Source organism: Equus asinus, chromosome 12 (assembly GCF_041296235.1).
Source record: "Equus asinus isolate D_3611 breed Donkey chromosome 12, EquAss-T2T_v2, whole genome shotgun sequence".
NCBI classification, from domain to species: Eukaryota; Metazoa; Chordata; class Mammalia; order Perissodactyla; family Equidae; genus Equus; species Equus asinus.
Window position 1 is genome coordinate 81759162 of NC_091801.1, and position 23514 is coordinate 81782675.

General features: G+C 43.2%; 1 protein-coding gene across 13 annotated transcripts in view; it reads right to left on the minus strand.

Moving 5' to 3' along the window:
• Positions 1–23514, minus strand: part of TRAPPC9 (trafficking protein particle complex subunit 9) — a 623416-nt gene that overhangs the window by 252545 nt on the left and 347357 nt on the right. For all 13 annotated transcript variants that reach the window (XM_044781131.2, XM_044781133.2, XM_070481660.1 and 10 more), the window contains one exon: positions 4731–4873. In XM_044781131.2, coding sequence (XP_044637066.1) covers positions 4731–4873 — 143 coding nt within the window. The remainder of the gene's footprint in view (positions 1–4730; positions 4874–23514) is intronic.

Genomic DNA, 23514 nt, shown 5'->3' on the forward strand with positions numbered 1-23514 from the left:
ATTTTTATAGCTTTAATTCTTTTCTAATCTTATTGCTCTGATTAGGACCAGGAGGAAAATAATGAACACACTGGTAAGAGCAGACCTACTTGCCTTGTTCCTGATCTTAGAGAAAAAGTGCTCAGTCTTTCACTGTAAAATATAATGTTAATTAAATCACTATAGGGTTTCTGCAGATGTCCTTTATCAGGATGTGGAAGTTCTCCTCTTCTAATCCTAGTTTACTGAGAGTTTCTATCATAAGTCAGTGTTGAATTTTGTCAAATGATTTTTCTTCCTTGACTAACATGACCTTATGATTTTCCTCCTTTATTTTGCTAATGTGGTAAACTCTGCTGACTGATTTTTCAATGGTAAAACAATTTTGTGTTGCTGGGTTAAACCTAAATTGGTCATGTTACATTATCCCTTTTATATATTGCTGAAGTTGATTTGTTAATATTTTGTTTTGAATTTTTACAATTACATATATGAGGATACTGGTCTCCAGTTTGATTTTCTCATAACATCTTTGTCTGGATTTGGCATCAGGGTGAAGCTAGAGTCATAAAATGGGAGTCGGAAGTATTCCCTCCTTCTCTATTTTCTGGAAGAGATTTTATAAAAGTGTTATTATTTCTTTCTTAAAAGCTTTAGGAGGCGCCGGCCTGGTGGTACAGTGGTTAAGTTTGCATGTTCCACTTTGCCAGCCCAGGGTTCACCAGTTTGGATCCCAGGTGTGGACATGGCACTGCTTGGCAGAAAGCCATGCTGTGGTAGGCATCCCACATATAAAATAGAGGAAGATGGGCATGGATGTTAGCTCAGGGACAGTCTTCCTCAGCAAAAAGAGGAGGATTTGCAGTAGTCAGCTCAGGGCTAATCTTCCTCATAAAAAAAAAAAGCTTTAGGAATTTCACAGTGAAGCCATCTGAGCCTAAAGTTTGCTTTGTGAGGAATTTTAAATTAAGAATTTAAATTCTTTAACTCATGTATGACTATCCCAGAGATTCTATTTCTTCTTGTGTCAATTTTAGTAATTTGTGTCTTTCAAAATGTTTTTCCATTCGTCAAATTTATTGGAATATGATTTTTCATAATATACTCATTATTCTTTTAATGTCTGCAGAATCTATAGTTATGTCCTTATTTCATTCTCACTATTGGTAATTTATGTTTTCTCTTTTTTAAATTTTTATTATCCTGGCTATAGTTTATAAATTTTATCAATTTTTTCAAAGAACTAACTTGGTTTCATTGACTTATATTCTTTTTCCATTTTCTATTTCATTGATACCCACTCTTTACTATTATTTTTTTACTTCTGTTTATTCTGGGTACATTTTGCTCTTTTTTATCTAATGTGGACACTTACATCACTGATTTTAAACCATTCAACTTTTCTAATATAAACACTTACTGTTCTATAAACATCAGTTAGTTGGAGTTGTTTACTAGAACTGTGCAAGTTTTCTCTATTTTTACTAATTTTATGTCTGCTTGTTCTAACAAACACTGAAAGATAAGCGTTGAAATATCCAACTATAATTGTGGTGTTGTCCACTTCTCCCTTCAGATGTCAGTTTTTTTTTTGAAGTTATATTTTTAAGTGCATTTGCATTTAAGGTTGTCAGGTACTCTTGATGACTTGACCTTTCTATCATTACAAATTATCCTTTCTCTTTTTCTCCTGAAAATCCACGTGTTTGATATTTATATCCATCCCAATTTTCTTATGATCAGTGTTTGTGCTTTTGAACTGTGCATATTTAACGTGAGTTTCTTGTAGAAAACATATAGGTGGTTCTAGCTTAATTTCCACTTTTAACTGCAGTGTTTAGTCCGTTTACATTTAGTGTAATTCTTGATACACTGGGTTTCATTCTACCACACTGTTATATGTTTCCTATTTGACTATATCTTCCTGGTTCTTTTCTCCTCCTTTCTTGCCATCTCTTCCCCCTTCTTGGGTTAAGTACTTTGTTAGTATTCCATTTTCTCTCTTCTGGCTTATTATCCATACCTTAAGTGGTTGCTCCATGGTTTACAATATGTATCCTTAACTTATCACATTCTAACTTCAAATAACATGATAACACTTTGCACAGGAGAACTTTCATTTCCCCTCACCTCTGTTTCTCTTCCAGTTCTTTGTACTACTTTTTTTGTTACATATTTTACTTCAGTATATGATATAAACAGCAAAGTTAATGCTATTATTTCTTCTTTAAATAGTCAATAAGCCTTTTAAAGAAATTAAGAAGTTAGAGGAAGAAACTTTTAAATTTATTAACTTATTTATTATTTCTGGGATTCATCATCCCTTAATGTAGATCCAAGTTTCCATTTGGTATTATTTCTGCCTGATGAGCTTTTATCAGGCTGATGAAACACAAGGACTGTGCTCTGTCCATCTCTTACCCCAGTGAGAGCTTCATATAGCCGGAGGTGTTTGTCTGGTAAGAGCTTTACTAAAAGTACGAAGTACAAAGGAAGCCACACAAAGACCAACCCACTCTGCCTAGTCATGTTCAAGAAAATGTTACAAAGATGGTAACGTAGATCATCAATGGCAAACAGACATTTTCTAAAAGGTGAAGGAAGGGGTGACAGTCTAAGAAAAAGAACAGTTTCAGAAAAAGATGTATGCAAGGCACGTTGGAGTAAACTGTCCTGACATATCCTAGTGATGGGGAGAAGCAAAGTGTCTTTCACAGGAAGTATGGAGCAATCAAGGGCAAACGGAGCGGAAGAGGAAGGTCTACGTCAAATACTGAAGTGTCTCAGCATCACAGTAAGGACTCTGAACTTTATCAAATAAGCACTGGGAAAGTCTTCAAGCCAGACAGTGACGTGGCAACACTGGCAGTTACAGGATGCTGCAGGAGCAAGACTGGAGGCAGGGGACCGAGCAAGTAGCTATTTCTAGAGTCCCAAGGAAAGATGACAAAGACGTGCAGTGGAATGCAGAGGGCGACCAGGAGACATTCGAGAAGTTCAATCCACAGGACGTGGAGATCAACTCGACTCAGCAGGAATGGAAACGGAAAATCAGAAGAAACCAAATCTCAATCCCAAGAGCAGGAGAAAGAAACACATAGGCCCAAAGAAAAGAGAGTGAGGGCAACAGGTTGGGTGCCCAGGAGCCAAACAGCACTTGAGCTAACCACAAGCTCTTCCAGCGTGTGTTTGCAGTGTGCCACAAGGCAGCATTTCTCTCATCTGAAATTGTCCCTTAGAACTGCAGGAGCCATAGCATGGAAGCCAACAGGGAAAAACCCAACTCACTGACAACCTGTGCTGCTTCTAAGAACTATTGATATGAGCGATGGCAGCAGGAGACTGGGGGATGAGAAAGAAACACACACCAGGTTTATGATGGAGTGGACCTTATGCACAGAGAGGCCTGAAACGCTCTAATAGTGTCTGGCAGCAGTCCTGGCCAAAGCTTCCCCAGGCGCAAGTGCTGTGATGCTTTATACAGATTCAAAACAGAGGCAAGTCTTGGCAAGAAAGATCATTACTCCGCAAATTGAAAAAGTGATAGATGATGAAATGTGATGCTAAAAAGCCCAAGCTAAGCCATTAATTCTTGCTGAAGCCATTCCCCAATAGCTGGTCAGAAAAATAGTCTTTCCTATACACTAAAACTATACTTACTATTTGAGGCTGTATCACTTTTAAGGGAGTTTTACATCAACATTAACATGGGCAAAAACATCCCTCTACTTCACTCTGGAACACACACCTCAGGGTGGAGGGGAGGGGGACGCTGCATGTGATCTTCTCTCCCCCATGTTCAAGGCTATACAGGTAGGTGTTAGTCATCACTGCTGCCTTAACTCTACTAAAAACAAAGGATACAATCTACTCCCTCCTACCTTGAAATGTAAGGCTCCACTAGACATGAAAATATGGAAGTGCTCAGCGGTGATCGGCATCCGCTTTCCAAAGGCTACTCGCCACCTGGGGCAGGAATCTCAGAGACAGAGAGTCTCCATTTGGCTGGAGCTCCACCCAGTACTTTCAGGCCCCACTCCTCCCATTTCACCATAGCTCAGACTTTAGGATGAGAAATTGTCATTCTCTCACCTTACAGAATACCCCTTCTAGTATCTCTGGCCACTTCTGGGTTTGAAATAGACATACTATCTGATTTCTTCCTCTTTGAAGGAAGACTAGGCCCGGAGAAGTAAACAGGAGTGAAAGCATCTGTGCAAGAAGCGTTCTCTGGGCAGAAATGACCCAATGCCTCAGATGGCTTGGAGCCCCATGAAGTGGGGGTGCTGAGATGCTGGACAGCCTGGCCCTAAACACAAAGTCTTACTAGGATGCCAGAAGCGACATAAAAAGAGATGTTAGACTCCTCCAGGAGTCTCCAAGACATGTGGCTATCTGCGGAGCTCCCTGCTAACAGAAGAGCTGAACCAGACTGGAGCCAGGACCAGGCTCAGGGCAATGAGCAGGAAACATGTCCCAGAAAATGATGACCACAAACAAGCATGGTGCAATGTTAACATTATCATTATAGCACATTATGAGGTGTAAACATCCATTCACTCATAACTAACTGAAGAGGCATTTGCGTACACTGCCCGTTTTTCTGATGGAGGATCTAAGTCCTGGGGAGGCTAAACAACAATGGCTTGGATCTGACGGGAGGTGGGACCAAGATGAATACCAAGATCAGAATCCCAAAAGCAGTGCTGTCAGACTAGAACAAGGTGATCATAAAGCAGAGAGCCGTTTACCTGGTTGCAGGCAGAGTACTGACTCGGGTGAAGAACACAGATGGCTCAACTTCTACATGCAGCCCCAGGGAGAGGTTCCTGTAATATCCTTCAACATGGCCCGGGCCTCCGGAGTATTTGAAATTCAGGATAGCTTCCAGGGTCTAAAAAGATGTAAAAAATGGTAAGTTAGTACTCCCTAAGCTGATCAGCGTTCCCCCGGGAGGCAGGCTTCACTTAGCTAAGGCTGAAGATAACCCCAACTGGTAAAGTTATTAGTACTGGGCAACTCTCACCTAGAGTTGACGCCTGACACCATCTTTCCTATGACGGCCCGTGTCTACACCAAGGATTCTCAGCCCGGATATGCAAGTGGAAAGATGCTCTAAAATAATTCTGTGGTTGGGTACAGCATTTTAGAGAGAAAAACTCATTTCGATCAGCATCATTTAAGCACACATATCAGGTTGGGGGGTGGGTACTTCCATCAAGGGGGTAGAGCGTGGCTCCCAGGCTAACAGTGAGTAAAGCCGACAAGCTACAAATTCATGATGCCTCCTTGAACTCGTTGGGAGAAAAATCATAGGGCAACCACAGAGCCAGAAGGCCAAAGAGGGAGAAGCCATTCCAGGAGGGACAGTGTGGGGACACGGTCTCACCAGGGGCAGAGCCAGCTACCATACAAGCTGGCTGGAAGGAATCAGCTCAGATGTTAACAAGTTGCTGAAGGCTGTAGGGGCTCCAATGATAGCGAAGACCTCCCAGAAGCCCAGACATGAGGGCAGTTCCCACCCACCCCAGGTTCTTCTCCATAGACCTCCTTGGGTGCTCACAGAAGGACTGGTAGTGAGACAGGGGAACCGAAAGAGCCCCCCTTGGTGGTGCAGGTGTGGAGGAGGGGGTTGGCTGCCGCCAGGAAAGGCAAGAAACGGAAAACTCAGCTCCAACCCCCACCCCCATCTCACCCCCATCCAGACCCTTCTCTCCTCTGAAGAAAAATCTTAAGCTTCTAGGGGAAGTGTGGCAAACAACAAGGGCACAAAGGCAGGAGTAAATATCCATTCTAGTAGGGGAAGGGCAGAAGCTGCTGGGAGGGCAAGGAGCCAGTCTGGAGCTAGGATCCCATACCAACGCCATCAGAGGTCTCCTACCTCTGGGCAGGGGCCAGAAACCCGCTCATACACAACCACCACCATGATAATAGGCAGAGATTGGCTGCTATGGGGAGGAGGAACAGGAATGCCAAGACAGCCCCACCCACAAGCCCCAGGCGCACAGTGTAGCACAAGGACAAAAGAGAAACCTCATCTGCTCCCACCACAAACCTGGCAGTCACCCTGTAAGAAGCACCTTTGAGGGAGGAACAAAGGTGTGGAGAGCCCCCACCCTTGATGCTGGCAGGGAGGGAGGGCTGAGGATGGAGGGGACCATTACGGGAAACCCCCTGGCATCCCAGCAGCCCCTACTTTCTTCTCCTCCCCCTAGCACAATCTGGAGCCTGTGGTGCACCAAAAGCATCTATAGCAACAACAAATCTCAAACCCAGCTCAACTCCTCACTAGAATGACCCAACCTTTCACAGCAAGGTCCTCGAACACGCGTCAGCAAGATACGACCCATGGGCCAAATCTGGCCCACAGCCTGGTTTTGTACACCCTGGGAACTGAGAACAGTTTTCACATTTTTTAAAGGTTATAAAACAAAACCAAATAAGAATATGGAACAGAGACCATATGTGGCCCAAAAAGCTAAAAAACTTACTATATGGTCTTTACATGAAAAGTTTGCCAATAAAACTCAAAGAAGAAAATGGAGGAGTCAATCTCCATGACTATGGATTAGGAATGGCTTCCTAGATCTGACACCCAAAGCACAAGCAACAAGAGACAAAGGCTGGTATCCAGGAAACCCAAGGAGGGCAGAGCTCTGGGAAGGAAGACCAGCATGCCCACTGCCTCAGTCAAGCCATGGGAAAAAGGGTCTGAGAAAGTGTCCACTGCATTTGGCGATTAGCTAGTCGCTAACGACCCTGGTAGCATCTTCCAGAAAAGCAGCGGTGAGAGTGGGAGCCAGAGCACACTGTGTGAGCACAGACAACAGGTCTGGCACAGACAGTGCCCACAGGGCCTCACTGGTTTCTCCCCCTGCAATGTCACAACCGGACAACGCGAGGCAATGTGGCTTAGAAAAGGAAGAAATCAGAAATGGAGTTCAGTGCCACTTCTTTTATTTTTTATACTTTTTATGATAATAACATAAACATAAAAGTTACCATTTTAATATGTACAGTTCTGGAGCATTAAGTACATTCACACTGTTGTGCAACCATCGTCACTCTCCATCTCTAGAACTTTATCTTCCCAAACTGAAACTCTGTACCCATTAAACTCTAACTCCTCATTTCCTCTCCCCCGGCCCTTGGCAATCACCATTCTACTCTCCGTCTCTGAATCTAACTGCTCAAGGGACCTCACACAGCCACTCCTAGTGGTCCAGTGGTTAAGATTCAGCACTCACTGCCACAGCCCAGGTTTGTTTCCCAGTGAGGGAACCACACCACTCAACTGTCGGTTGTCATACCATGGCGGCTACATGTTGCTATGATGCTGAAAGCTATGCCACCAGTATTTCAAATACCAGCCCAGTCACCCACAGTGGACAGGTTTCAGTGGCGCTTCCAGACTAAGACAGACTAGGGTCACTAGGAGTCAAAATCAACTTGATAGCACTAACAACAAGGGATCTCATACAAGGCGACTCAAAGTTTTTGTCCTTTTGTGACTGGCTTTTTTCACTTAGCATAATGTCTTCAAGGCTCATCCATGTTGTGGCATGTGACTTCCTTCCTAAAGCTGAATAATATTCCATTGTGTATATATAGACAACATTTTGTTCAGCCATTCACCTGTCAATAACATTTAAGTTGCTTCCACCTTTTGGCTATTGTGAATAATGCTGCTATGAACAAGGGTGTACTAAGATCTGTTCCAAGACCTTGCATTCAATTCTTTTGGGTATACATTTATTTTTATATATATATATTTTTTAGTAATCATCATACCATTTTCCACCATGGCTGATCATTTTATATTCCCAAGAACAGTGCAGAAGTGTTCCAATTTCTACACATCCTTGTCACCATTTGTTATTTTCTGTTTTGGGGGGGATCTTTCTTGTTTTTTGGTCTTTTATAATGGCCCTCCTGGTGGGTGTGAAGTGGTGTCTCATTTTGGCTTTGATTTGCATTTTCCTGATGACTAGGGATACTGAGCATCAAAATGTCTGTTCAAGTCCTCCAGTCCATCTTAAAAGCTCACTTCCCGCCACTCCTCAAGGTGTCTTCCACGCCTACATGTTCACAGGTCCCCTTCAACTTTTATACTAGCAGGAATCACCTTCACTGATTCCCTCCACCCACATACATGTTACTTCTCCTTCACCGCCCAGATAAAGCCACACCTTCTCCAAGAAGACTTCTGGGCCTCCTCACTTAAAAATGGCTCAATAAAATACAGAATTTTTTTAATACTCAAGGATCATAGTTTGGACTCACCAAAACCCCAAAACCCTTTTCCCATAGCATAAAGCACTGTCCCATCATCTCAAAGGATTGCTGGTTTCTTGTGAATATGTCTTATACTTTTTGAAAACCCCCTTGTCATCAGCAGAAGGCGAGACCCCACATACACACATCCCAATAAGCCTTTCTATGACGACCCTCTAAATCCAACTGACTTTCATTTGTTTGGTCTATTCTTTCATCCACCTTTTCAAATGCCTCCTGGGTACTTTCTGAGTGCCAGGCTCTGTGCTTAGAAGAGGATAAATAAGGTCCCCGATCTCAGAAAGCTCAGTAAACATTGAAGGAATGAATGTCTAAATAAATTAACCAATAAACAAGTGAAGCGAGCCCATCACCCAACACACATATGGCAGCTTCCTCAAATTGCAGGCGTGGTGATCAAGGAAACAGCCAGATTCTCAATAAGGGCCTTGAAAAGCCAAAATCCGTAAAGTAACAAAAAATGCCATACTGGTTTTTCTGCTTAAGGTAAACTTAAAAGTTGCCTCCAGGGAGTGATGTAGCATAAATCACCTGAGAACTGAGCAAAAAATACACAGAGATAGACAGCTGTCAAAAGCACCATATAACAAGGAGGAAAGAGTCTGTGTTTCCAGTTTCTTGAAATTGGCTCTTTCTTTACTCTGAGGAGAACCAAGGAGAAGATATAATTATGGGGGAAAATATCTAATTTATGAAAATCAAGTAAAGGAAAGGCTCTGTGAAATTATTGAGTATTACTGCCCTTCTTTTTTGATTAAAAAAACAAAAGCCTCCTCAGCCCAATAAAAGTAGAATATTTTAATAAAATCATAAAATGGGTTGGTAAGACAAAAGACGCAGGACAATCAAGGTTTTTCCAATCACAATGCAGCAAGAAGCAATGCACTTCTCTTGCACTGGCACTTTTATGCCAGCGTGAGAAGGAATGCACTTCTTTGTACTCCTTGCTTGGATAGAAGACTATTCCAAGAATCATAGGGGGCAAGGAACTACAGAAAAAATTATTTTCTAGTCATACTAAAACTTATTATTCAAGTTAAAATGAAAGGTCTTTCAATGTCTATCTTTTATTGACCAACTACCAAGCGCCAAATGCTCTAAGTGATCCACACACATTGACTCTAATGTTCTTAAGAGCTCTACAAGGAAAGCCCCGTTTTCATAAAGAAGGCTCAGAGCAGTTAGGTGACTGGCCTAGGCCACACACCCAGGAAGTAGGACATCCAGGATTTGAATGCAGAGCTACATGGCTGCACAGCCCACTCTCTTGCCATGTATGCAAACTGCTTAGAATAGCATTCATTCATCCAGCTAATCATTTACTCACTGACCCAGGATGAATGTCTGCTACATGTAAGGGACTATGGCAGAAGACACAGTGCCAGCCCTGGGGACTCCGGTCTAATCAAAGACACAAGCCCAGAGACATTGAAGATAAACTGTGATATGTTATATCATAGAGAAGTGTCCTAGGATACATAAGGATACAGGAAAGAAAGGACTATGCGTGCCTGGTGGGCAGGAGTTGGATAGGAAGGGACAGCAACCTGGCAAGGAAGACAGGATTAGGCAATTATTAAACTGAAAATGGACAAATAATAGAGACAAGTCAATTAAACTAAAACTTAGTTATTGAAAATATCAATAAAATTGACAATCCTCCAAGTTAGGCTGACCAAGGACAAAAGAAGAGAGAAACTAATTACCAATATCAAGAATGAAAATGAGTATCAGTACAGATCCTACACACATTAAAAGGATAGTAAAGGAATAGTGTAAACAATTTAGTGCCAGTAGATTCACCAACTTAGATAAAATGGACACATTACCAAATAGAGCCAAGAAGAAACAGAAAACCTGAAGAGCCACATGTCAATTGAAGACATTGGATTCACAATTGAAGACACTTTCCTAAAAGAAGTCCCAAGCTCAGATGGTTTCCCAATTGAATTCTATCAAACCTTTATGTTAGAGACAATATCAATTCTACACAAATATCTTCAAAAAATAAAGAAAGGAAGAAAACATCTCCATTCTTTCTATGAGGCCAATATAACCCAAATACCAAAATCAGCGAGTTTACATGGAAAAAAACTACAGGCCTATATCCCTCATTTAGATGTAAAAACCCTTAACAAAATATTACTGAATCAAATTCAGTAATATATAAAATGGGTAATACGTTATGACCAAGTAAGTTTATCTCAACAATGCAAGGTTAGTTTAACATCAGAATAATAATTAACACTTAAGAGACAAGAAAAGAAAAGCCATATGATCTTCTCAATACGTTCAGAAAATTCAAAACCAATGTATGATTTTTAATAAAAATCTCAGCAAACTAGGTATAGAAAGGAATATCCTCACTCTACAAAGAGCACCCATGAAAAACTCACAGTTAAAACCATACTTAATGGTAAACTGAAGGTTTTGTCCCTAAAATCCAGAATAAGGCAAGGATGTAGCTGTCACTACTGCTATCAACATTGTACTTGAGATCCTAGCAAGCTCAATAAGGCAAGAAAAAGAAATTAAAGCCATACATTTTGGAAAGGAAGAAGTAAAACTGTTCTCAGACAACAGAGGCATGTACCAAAAAAAAAAAAAAATCCTAAGGAGTCTACTAGAATTCTCAGAAATTGCTCGTGGTAAGGTAAAATAGCATAATCACTTTTGGAACAACTATGCAGTTCCTTATAAACACAGAATTAACATATTATTAAGCAATGAAACTCCTACCAAGAAAAATAAAAACATATCTACACAAAGACATGTATGCAAATGTCCATAGAAACTTTATTCATAATAATCCCAAATGGAAAATAACCTCAATGTACAACAAGAGGTAGGTGACTAGATAAATTGTAGTATATCCATAAAATGGAATACTTAGCAACAAAATGAAACAAACTACTGACACACACAACATGAAAGAATCTAAAAAACATTATCCTAAGTGAAAGCGGCAGTCTATACCATATGTTTGTATGTATATGAGATGCTAGAAAAGCTTAGTCTTTAGTGACAGAAAGCAGATCAGTAGTTGCCTGGGGTTAGGGGCAAGAAAGTATTGACTGCAAAGGGGTCAGGGAAGCTTTTAGGGGTAAGGAGAATATTCTATATCTTGATGGTGGTAGGGGTTACATGAGGGTATACATTTGTCATAACTCATCAAACTGTATAGTTAATGTGGCTTTATTTTATAAAATGAAAATTACACTCAATAAAGTTGATTTCAGAAATGGATCCTGACCATTAATGGGCACGCAATCACTTGCAAACATTAAAACAAACAAACTTCCAGAGCCAGCTCGGTGGCATAGTGGTTAAGTTCACGCTCTCCACTTCAGGAGCCAGGAGTTCACCAGTTTGGATCCTGCTCACAGACCCAGTGCTGCTACTCAAGCCATACTGAGGTGGCATCCCACATAGAAGAACTAGAAGGACCTACCACTAGGATATGCAACTATATACTGGGGCTTTGGGGAGAAAAAAAAAAAAGAGGAAGATTGGCAATAGATGTTAGCTCGGGGCCATTCTTCCTCACACACACACAAAAACGTCTTAAAAAAAACAAACAAAACCCTCCAAGTGGAGCCTCAGGATTCCCAAGTTCTGCAACAGAAGTCATGAAAGGGCGATTATGATTTACTATAATCAAAACTTCCCATGACCTTGGGAAAGTCATGTCCCCTCTCTGGCTATCAATATCCTCATTTGTAGAATCAGAGTTGTGCCAGATATTGCTTGAGGTTTTTACCCTTTCTTATATGAACTGTTATTGTTCATTCTGTATTACAAATCTAATGTTCCATGATTTCTAATCTAACTAAGGTTATTGCGAGAGAAAAACAATCACCGTTGTACAGTATCCTAACTAATTTATATGTTTAAGAAATAGATCCCTAATTTTTGAAGACCCCAATTGGACCTGTCACCACAGATATCCTTCTCCTCTATTTCTATGATATGACATAAGATTAATAGCTGTGATGTGATTCACGTAAGTGAAAAGTTTGGGACCAGAGGTCCCAGCTGGAGCTCATTCCCAAGAGACCAGCCCTACAGTTCACTTAAGGTCAATGAAACACACAAATGAAAGCCTTGCCATTACTTTCCAGGTAATTAGCACTTTAGGCCAAAGTCTTTCTTCAGTGTTAATTATGCCTTAAAGATATCAAGCGACTACAGATTAAATGGCACATCCATAATAATGCCAGAATGGGTCTGAGCAACACCAGCCATCAAAACAGCTCCTGCTCAAAAGGCCCAGAAGTCCCTGTCCCTGAGAAGGGGTAGGACACTAGGTACAGGTGGAGGTGGGATGTGTATGGGGACTATTAAAAGACCAAGCCAAAAGTGTGATTTTTTTGTACCAAGAACAGCGGCCATTTTCACGTCTTTTTGGGGGAAGTACATGTTTATATCATTTGACCATTTTTTTTACTGACCTGTCAGTCTTTTTTCTTCCAGATTTCTAGGAGGTTTACATATTAAGGAAGTTACTCCTTGCCTGTGATATAAATTGCAAATGCTTTTCACAGTTGGACACTGTCTTTGGTTTTATGATGCTTTTTGCCTTGTGGAAATTTTTAATTTTCATCTAGCTAATGCATCAATCTTTTATGTGTCTTGCACTATTTTTTATGGTTCTCGAATCATGGTTAGAAACAACCTCCACACTCCAAAGTCATAAAATATAATTCTTCCCTGTTTTCTTCTACTACTTTAAAATTTAACTTTTATATTATCTCAAATTGACAGAAAAGTTGAAAGTACAAAAAACCTTCCCGTAACCCAATTCAAAAACTGTTCACATTCTTTCCCATTATTTTATAATTCTGTAAGTCTCTCTTTGAGATAAGTATAGCTATAGATGATATAGATAGATATGATAAGATGGTGTCTGCAAGGTCTCTCCATTGTTTAGCTCCTATTTTTCTCTTAGTAATCAATAAGTAATTTGTGTGGAGATTCTTTGAGAATGGGTAAATACTCTATTTCTCATTAAATTTTCCCCCACTAGCTTTAGCATTCAATGATGATTTTCTAACAATATCATTCATTCCATATTTGGTAGTTGCCAATCTACTATAAGAAAGAGCTTTTTCTTCACCCATTTATTTGTTTAACATCCACATGGATTCAAGGATTCTTATTTTATTCAATGAGTTATAATCTGTCACTATCACTATTCATGTTGATGCTCAGATTGTCCCAGATTTGGCATCTGTTCAAGCTGGCTGCTGTGTCCTCTGACGTGTCCTCATCATTCTTTGAGCACTTCCTTACTTTATGGAACAAGAGGATGTACCAGGATCATCTTTTATTTTCCCTGCCCTGGAAATTAGCCATTTCTCTGAAGAGGACTGGAATTTTTTGGTGGGGAATGATAACAAGAAACGAATGTTAGACGTACTCATTGCTACTAAGACGCTCTTGTTTCAAGCCTTTTCCAGTGAGCAAACCAGAGAAATGTGTATGTGTACATGACTATGTCTATGTCTGCATATGCATACACGCACATATTGATGTCTATTCTATATCTATTTATATATAGATATGGATTTAGGGTTACATGGACAAGGATATAGAAATATATCACAAACAGTGAGTTCACAGTGACACCTCAAGTTCCAAACTTATACCTCAAGATAAATTCTGATTTCCCCCTTTCCACATCTGTAACAACCTTCTCTAATTGTGAAAAATGTACCTCCCATCCATCCTCAATATATTTACTCAATTGCTCACATATAAAATACATAGAAAGTGGTTTCATAATTGCTAATGTATACTATTACAAAAAGCAAATCTACCAACTAGAGTTCAATATTTATTAATATTTCCTTTTTGGTATGAGGTAAACTTTACATACAGTCAAAGTATACAGCCAAGTGCACAATCCGATGAGTTTTGATAAATGTATGCCTATGTAACTGTCAGCCTAGTAAAGACACAGAACACTTCCATCAACCAGGAAAGTTCCCCTGTGCCCCCTTCTAATCAAAGACACACATTCCCATGGACGACCACTTTCTGAAAATTTTCATCACAGATTAGATTTGGTTTTTCTTGAATTCCACATAAATGGAATCATATAGTATGTTCTCTTTTACAGCTGGCTTCCTTTGTGCAACATAGTGTTTTCAAGATTCAGCCATGTTATTGTATGTATATGGATACATATAGTGACAGCTATAGATGCACAGCTAATTCTTTCATTGCTCAGTAGTATTCCACTGTATAAATATACCAAAATCTGTTTATCCATTCTCCAATTAACAGACATTTGAGTTGTTCCCAATTTGAGGATATTAAAAATCAAGCTGCTATAAACAAATTCTTGTGAAAGATTTTGTGTGTGTGGATATTTTTTTTATTTCTCTGGAATTTCTGTGTTATTACGGAAGATGTATATTTAACTTAATAAGAATCTGCAGTTTTCCAAATTAAGATTACCATTTTACAACCCTACTAACAACGAAAGAGAGTTCTGGTTGCTCCACATCCTTGCCAACATTAGATATTGTCAATTTTTTAAAATTATAATCATTTTAGTAGATGTGTATCTCATTGTGGTATGAATTTGTGTTTCCAACAGGCTACAGCCTAGTCACTGTTGGGTTACCAATTATGCATATGGAGAACATCTGCAATGAATAATCTACAAACGCAGGACATGAGTAGATGGACGTGTGACCCTGGTTCACGTGCACTGCTCTCTAAGTCAGTGGACTCCGAAACGATAGTGATGCAGAGCACACAGCAACTGATTCAAGAAAGAGGTGGCCCGTCCTCATTCAAGAACATCCAGCATCAGGCATGACAGTGGCCAGGGGTAGGGTCAAGCAAAAACACTAAGAAAGAACAGAGGGAGTTGGGCAAAGCAATCTGGGTAGAAAACAAGGTGTGCCAATATCTGCTCACTCTGCCTGTCAGATTCACATGACTAGATGGCTTCCACCTTCAAGGTCAGGGGAGAGATGCTCCTCCTCTTTGGAGACATGAAGCATCCTGTGCTCCCCTCCACAGGACACGAGTCAGTGCTTTGGAAGGGGCCTGTCCATACCTCAACTGTGGGCCCACAGAGGACTCACAGCATCTCACCATTAGACCCTGGCACCAGCACTCATGAAGAGTTGAAAACATAGGAGTGGAAGGGAGAAAGAGCTCAAATAGATGTCTTAGAAACCTGGCCCATGCCCAGTGCACTATAACATCCCATCCAATGTTAAATCTGTGACAAGTCTGTCTTTGATCTCATTAGCCCTAACATCTTCCCTCACACGGCTGCATCTTCATTTAGTTCCTAAGAGCATTCTAGCCTCAGAGAGTGGAATCACGATCAGGTCTACTTTCACTGTATGCTGCCTCTCTGTAGGCATGGGGCCATGTGGTCTCTTAAGCAGGACTGAAAACATGGAGTTCACTTACTCTAGTGGTTGAGATGCAATTATGGCTTTAGTCAAGAGAGGTACAAAAATCAGAAAGGCTTAACTCACAGAGAAGTAAAGACACTTTCTTGTTAATTAGATTTGAATAAGTAGCCAGGTTCTTACTGGGGGAGCTGTAAGTATACCAGATAAACAGCGGGAGGATTTTCCAGTATACCATTTCCATGAATGATGGGATTTTAAAAATACAAAATAAAATATATAATTATTACCCACTTTTCATAGGTAAGGAAACTTAAAACACAGAACAATTTAATGTACCCAAGAGTTAAACAGTTAAAATGCCAGCTATATTTAAATTCAAAACTTGTGTCCAGTCATTAAACCATGGAATGCATTTGACTTCCCTCTCCCTAATTTTCACTTTCATGTTTTGACAAAAGACTCAGTGTAAGGATGTCGGTGCACATGGAAGTTTCAGACAACAGGCTCTCTGATCCACTCTGTTCAGCAGATAGCTACACCTTTTGCTGTAGTGCCAGCCACGTCCCTAAGACCTGATGGTGAAGGTCAGAATTGGGATGTTAGGCACCTGCTCTAACCAGGGCTGCTCTGAACTCTGGAAAAGTGGACATGGTGTTCCTCACTGATCTCTACATTGACCTTTTCGTTGATCTCTTCATTAAACAACAGAATGGTCTACCCATTCCAGTATGATTCTACCCATGACAAGTCTAAAAGGACTATCCAGGTCCCAATAGGGGCAAGGAAGTTCATGATCAATGAATAACCCATATCCATCCTCCAGGAGCAAGAACCCACATCATCAAATGGAGTGATGCTAATACTGAATATGTTATGGAGTCTACAGCTACCATGAGTCTCACCTGAAGGGTGGATCCAAAGGAGTTATCATCTCTTCCTTCCCCTCCTGCTGATAGCCCCAAGTATATAATGAGAATGAGCCACAAGAAGCATGAAAACTCCCTCAAGATTGTCAGCAGTGCCTAGTCCATCACCAACTGCTTCCTACTCAAGCCCCCCCAGCAGAGACTACTCACGACACTTACGCCATGGTGGAGGGACTCTTAACCATAGCGCCCACCAACAACACTTCCCATAAGACTGTAGGTGACTCCTTTGATAAAGTGTAGCTTGATGGCCTTGTTGACCAGCCTCAACAGCAGAAGAGGAAAATAAGCCCTCAGCCACTGGGATTCCTTGACCCAGCTCTACACACAGCACACTCAGAACATCCCTGCACAGTCTCCATCCCTGGTCCCCTGAAGAAGGGAGGATAGGATTAATACCATCAGTATACTACACGCAGGAGGGGAAAAATACACTGTATTATATATATAGTTAACTGTCAAAATAACTAGAGTCCCGCGAAACAATGAGCTCTCTCTCAGTTCAGTGTTCACACACTGAACAGCTGTCTGGGTTACGCTGCACGGCAGAGGTGAACTAAGTGATCTCTCAAGTCTCTCCTCCCCACAAAGATTACATAACTTTAGCTGCCAAAAGTTAGAATTAGAAAGGGGCCTTAGACAGTGGCCAAGTGGTTAAAGTTCTGTGAGCTTCGCTTCAGCAGCCTGGGTTTGCGAGTCCGGATCCTGGGCACGGACCTGCTCCACTTATCAGCCATGCTGTGGAGGCATCCCACATACAAAGTAGAGGAAGACTGGTGCAGATGTTGGCTTGGAGCCAATCTTCCTCAAGCAAAAAGAGGAGAATTGGCAATGGATGTTAGCTCAGGGCAAATCTTCCTCACAAAAAAAAGGAGGGCCTTAGAAATAATCAAGTCAGCAACCTGGTTTTTCACCTGAGGAATCCAAGATACAGAAAGGAACAACCAACTGACCTGGACCAAGGCCAAGGCTTGTGTTCAAATCTGGCCCTTCCTATCACACCAAACCCCCTGCGGAGGGGATGGAGAGAAGGTTCTTCCCTGTGCCTGTTCTTAAGGCGGTCACACACCACTGAGAGGCCTCCCAGGACAGCAGTGAGATCTAGACCAGTTTTTTTTTTTTTTTCAGTGAGGAAGATTGTCACTGAGCCAATATCTGTGCCAATCTTCCTCTATTTTGTACGTGGGATGCTGCCACAGCATGGCTTGATGAGTGGTGTGTAGATCTGCACCTGGGATCTGAACACACGAAGTTGACCACTACGCCACCAAGCCGGTCCCTATTCCAGCTTCTTGTCAGTGAAACAAAAATGAGAGAAAACCTCTTAGAATAAGCTATGATGGGAGGAGGAGAGATTATGGACTAAAGCATATATTCCTTATTAATCAGGAAGAAAAGATTATCAACAAATCATTATTTGGGGACAATTGGGGAAATTTAAATACAGAATGTATATTAGATAGCATCATTGTACCAACATAGGGTGATAACAATATAGTGGTTATTTAGGAAAATGTCAAGGTTCCTAGGAGATACGTGAAGATGTATTTAAGGGGAAATGATATCAAATCTGTAGTTAATTTTCAAACGGTAACCAAAAGAAAGAAGATAAAGAGTATGGATGTTCATTGCACTATCCTTTCAACTTTGTGTTTAAAATATTTCAAAATAAAACACTGAGGAAATTACAAACAAATCAAGGATGCTAGAGCCTTTGACTTGAAAAACAACTGAAACTGTGTGAACTATGTAGCTACCTTGCTGAGCACATACATGCTCCAAGGATGGTTCCAGATCCTTTTTTAAAGATTGGCACCTAAGCTAACATCTGTCACCAATCTTCTTTGTTTTTCCCCGCTTCTTCTTCTCCCCACAGCCCCCAGTACATAGTTGTAGGTCCTTTTGGTGGTGCTATGTGGAATGCCACCTCAGCATGGCTTGATGAGTGGCGGTGCCATGTCTGTGTCCAGGATCTGAACCAGCAAAACCCTGGGCCACCGAAGTGGAGTGCGCAAACTTAACCGCTCTGCCACAGGGCCGGCCCCCTCCAGATGCTTTTCAGAAAAGATTCCTAATCCTCCCAGGAAAGGCCTCAGCATGGGTGTTCATACGCCCCCTCGTTCAGTTAAGACAGCTAGAGCTCAGCCAGGGTTCAAGGACTCACTCCAGGCCACATGGTCTTAAGGAGTCACGCTGGACTCTGACCCTCATCCCCTGACCCCCAGGCCTGAGCTCTCTCTCCTGTGAGTTACCTCCTCAAGTGCACTGACCCTGTTGAGAGTCAGGGGTCAGTTGGCAAAGGACCTTTTGCCCAGGCCAGATTAGGCTAATCAAGTTATATGACAGTGACCATGGCAAAGCCTCCCGTCGCACAAGGCTCTGCTTTCTCCGGGGCTGGGCTGCTTCCGACTTAATTTATTTCTGCTGATCTTTTCAGTTATTCAACAACTCTTTTAGCCCATGGTCTTTGTTTCCTTCCTACTCCAGCAAAATTCCTTCTTTAAACAGAAAACAGAAACTTCCCACCTGCTCTGCCAGCAGTGGCATTTCTAGGCCCCCCGAGTTGGCAACCCCAGTAGGCATCTACCTCTCTCAGAACCTCAGTCCTTTATCTTCACAGTGGAAATCAATTTAATAACTGCTTCACAGAATCATTTGTCAGCTCGGTTGGCACAAAAGGCCAAGAGCTAGAGAGTCACTGTCCCATCCAGACACCAGGTGTCCCACCCCCAGGATGAAAACTGAGCAGCAGAGACTTAGTGAGAGGTGCCGTCGTGAGCCCTCTGCTGGGCTTCCGGATGCAGTAGGAAAGGCTGTGTCCAGCAGCCCGAGCTGCTTCCTCTGGTCTATAAACCGCTCTCCTGTTTCTGAGATCGTCCAGAACGTCGTATCTCGGCCAACAGGAAACGAGGGTAAGGAAGAGAAACCGCCTTTTAACGACCATCTACTACCATCCATTCAATTCAGTTTTCTTTATTCGTCACGTGGTTTAAGCCTCAAAATCCTTCAGAGAAGAGCTCCTTGGGCCCATCTTACAGGTGAGGAAAACGAGGCTTAAAAAGGATTAAGTAGTACGTCCCAGTCCACACCTCTGCAGAGAACCCTTGTTCTCCACTCCTTGTTTCCACACAAAGGGCTTGCCCAGGAGCCTGCACCCTTTTCCGTGCCCTGGTTCACAGAGAAAACAGGGCGGCACAGCCCACTGGGTGAATAGGATGATTGTGACCGCAGGCAATGAGGCTGCAGGCCCTGGTCATCCTGAGGCCTGAGGGATTGGTATGGGGCCCTCTGGTATTCATTCTCCTCACAGCACAGCCGCTGACTGCAGAGCTCTGCCCTAGAGCTTACGTCAGGATCACCTGGAGAGTGCTGGGCCCCACAATTGGTAGGTCAACTGGGGCCTGCGAATTTGCATTTCTAAGGAGATCTCAGGATGCTGAAGGTGCTGGTCCAGAGACCACACTTTGAGAACCACCACCTGCAGATGGGGAGTTAAGGGTAACTTCTCTAACTGGTGAGATGGGAAAAGAAGGGGTTGTATAGGCTCCACCCCTTCACTCTCTCCTCCAGTGGCCCTGCCAGCTGGCCCCAAGTCCTGCAGCCCACCCTGTGGGTGAGAACAGAGATCTTCAGCTCTGCCCAGGACTGCAAGGACACACGAGCTCTAGGGTAAGGAGAGCCCATCTGGCTGCAGCGAGGCCGGCCCTCCAACCTGGCTTCTCTCAGCAGGTAAGCAGACTGTGCCACTCCCACATGCACCTCTCTGTTGTGCTAAACTCAGATCACGCACACAGGGTGTTAGATAGGCACCCTCTCAAACCCTGTTACCCACCTTCAGCTGTTCCTTGGCAGGCCAGCGGAGAGCCACATGCCTCGACTATTCAACAGACACTGACTGAGCACCCACCCTGTGCTGGGCCCCGTGCTCCAAGCTCTGCTGAGAGAGTCCAAGGAGAGGGGTCAGGCTGTTCCAGAAGAGGCTTGAGAAGAGAGGAAACCAGACTGATCCCTTCTGGGTGTGATGTTTGACCCCAGCTGCAAGAAGGCAGGTGTTGGGGGAAGAAGATGGAAAACAGACCAGTGGAGGCAAGCCAGCCACGGGGCTCAGGCCCAGAGCGCCTTCAGGACCCAGGACTGAGTGCTGGGCCACAAACAGTTGAACCATAATGACGAAAAAAGAAAGTCACAACAGACTAGGACATAGGATTATATTTAGGCATTGACTCCCAAGACATCACCTTGACCACTGGCCCATAGAGCCTGTCATGCACTGATAAAGAAACTATGGCTTGGATTTGTAATTTGCCCAACTAATCCCAAAGCTTGTCAGTGGCAGACTTCACTCCCATATCTGCCTTCTGAAGCCCTCACTGACAGACAGCCATGGCACCACTGTAAAAAGAGGCATTATAATCCGTTTAAATGTCAGGTCCCTCCCCTGAGAGTCCCTCCAGGCACGGCAGTGCCCGCAGTGCTCACTCACAGCCTGGCACACTGCCCAAGGGAGGCGCTCAATAAGTGCTTACTGCATAAATGAATGAATGAATGAAATACCTTCAGCATTGATATTAAGAGCTTTCAGAGGATTACGGCTTCCTAGCCTCTGGGAGAATAAATCTCTATTATAAATGGAAACCTTACAGTCCTGCAGATGCTATTTATTTTTTTAATGCACAGCTGCATAAGAGATAATTATCCCTTGTGTGCTAAATATGCATTTCTAATTACACTCACCTAAGATGTATTCACTCTAAAGACTAAGAATAGCTAAATAATATAAATTACAGAGTAACCTTCTATGTCAGCTGAAAACACTAAGCCAGAGGTAAACTAGGATTAGTGAATAGTCAATAAGTCATCACAAAGAATCACTAGCATTAAAAACAAAAAAGATGCAGAATGAGGGCATAGGACTTCATCCCCAAAACAAGAGCCAAGTTGCCACCAAGGCGTTTGACTTCCTGCTTCGAGTCCTTGCCTCTGGTCACCCACCAACTGCACAGATGGAGAGGAAAAACTAGGAGACGAGGAGCCCAAAGACTCGAGGTCAGACCGCAGCCCTGAATTCCACAGGCTTGTGCCCCAGACGACTTTACTCTCTGAGCTTCAGGCTCCTTTTGTGCGCACTGACACGATGAAGGTTCACCTGCCTGCAGGGAGGTTGTGAGCATTAAATGAGAAATGAGGACCTTGGGTTTAACAAGCATCAGGTCCCCCTGCTTCCATGTGGAGACCATCTCTCCGCCCAACAAAGACGAAGGCAGGTGCTCTCGGCCTTCCGGGGAGATGAACCCGACAGCTCCCTAGAAGGAAGGATGCTGCCGCCCAACTCAACCACTACGCACTGCGGAGCCCAGATCAATTATGTTCCTCGACTCATTCCTTTCACCAAACAGTCGCTCTGAGTCAATATTATTCTATTTAACCAAGAAAAATGAAAAGCAGTTATCACCAAGTCTACAATTTGAACTTAGTTAATATTCTAGCAGTAGGGGCTTTCCATAGATCAGTCATCCTTCTCAAAAGAATGGTGGAATTTTAACCACAAGGAGAGAAATATGGGGGTTGTTTTTAAATAAAATATGGAGCTAGATCTAGACTGGGGAACGGGCTCACACGCCATGGCAAAACCATCTTCTACCTAAGGAACAGCTGGAGAAGATGTTCCAGGTGTTGCAAGATGAGACTAGAAAGACAGATGTGGGCAGGTTGACAGGGGCCTTCTCCCCCAGGACCCTACATCACAGGTGGGCCGAGAGGGGCCTTGCCCCCTGGACGACTCCTCACGGGCGGGCCCAGAGGGCCTTGCCCCCTGGACGACTCCTCACGGGCGGGCCCAGAGGGGCCTTCCCCCTGGACGACTCCTCACAGGCGGGCCGAGAGGGCCCTTCCCCCTGGACGACTCCTCACAGGCGGGCCCAGAGGGCCCTTCCCCCTGGACGACTCCTCACCGGCGGGCCCAGAGGGTCCTTCCCCCTGGACGACTCCTCACCGGCGGGCCGAGAGGGTCCTTCCCCCTGGACGACTCCTCACTGGCGGGCCGAGAGGGTCCTTCCCCCTGGACGACTCCTCACCGGCAGGCTGAGAGAAGCCCTCCCTTGGGTTCCTCACAGCCATGGAACCTCTTTCTCTCCTTGCTTCCTTGCTCGCTCCCCCAGAACACAGGGCCGTGCTCCCCCAGCCTTCCTTCCAAGATAGCAGGGCCTCCATCACAGTGGCTGGAAGGCAGGAGGGCCCAGCGGGAGCTCATGCTGTCCACAGCCTTGGAAGACCTGTCCAATTCTCCTTCGGAAAACAACCCACAGAGAGTTGGACGGTGTGGCACGGCCCACATCTGCCAAAAGGCATAAAGCCTGTCTGATGGTCAGGGAATAGCACTCTACCATTTTTCACTTTCTAAATAATCTAGGAATGAAGAAAAGAACACAGGGTTTATTTTTCAACGTCCCTTTGCCCTTTTCTAAATTATAATCGCTTTCATAACAGCTCTAAATTATAAAGATTTTTATTTGAGTCTTCATTCTAAGATCTAAACTAAAACCTGGGTTCACATCTTAGCTCCACAAGTAACAAGCCTGGACAAAGCATTTCACTCTCTTCTCTGGGCTTCAACTTCCACATCTGTAAAATAGGGGAAACATCACTTACTCCATAGACTTATTCTGAGGAATTAAGTGTGTAAAGAAAAAGCCTAGAAAGGTTCCTGTCCCATCTGCAGTAAACTGCTCTTGTTCCTATTGCAGAAATGGCTGTGAAGATGGGCCACATCTCTCGTGTGGCTGGCTCAGTCTGGTGGCCTGGAAAGGCCTGCAAACTTCCCACACCCCTTCCAGCCCACCCCTCCCTGCACAGCCTCACGGGCAACGCATGTCGAAGCATTTGCTAAAGATAGCTCCTCACACTCTAGGGCATAGAGTCACGCAGCCTGTGCT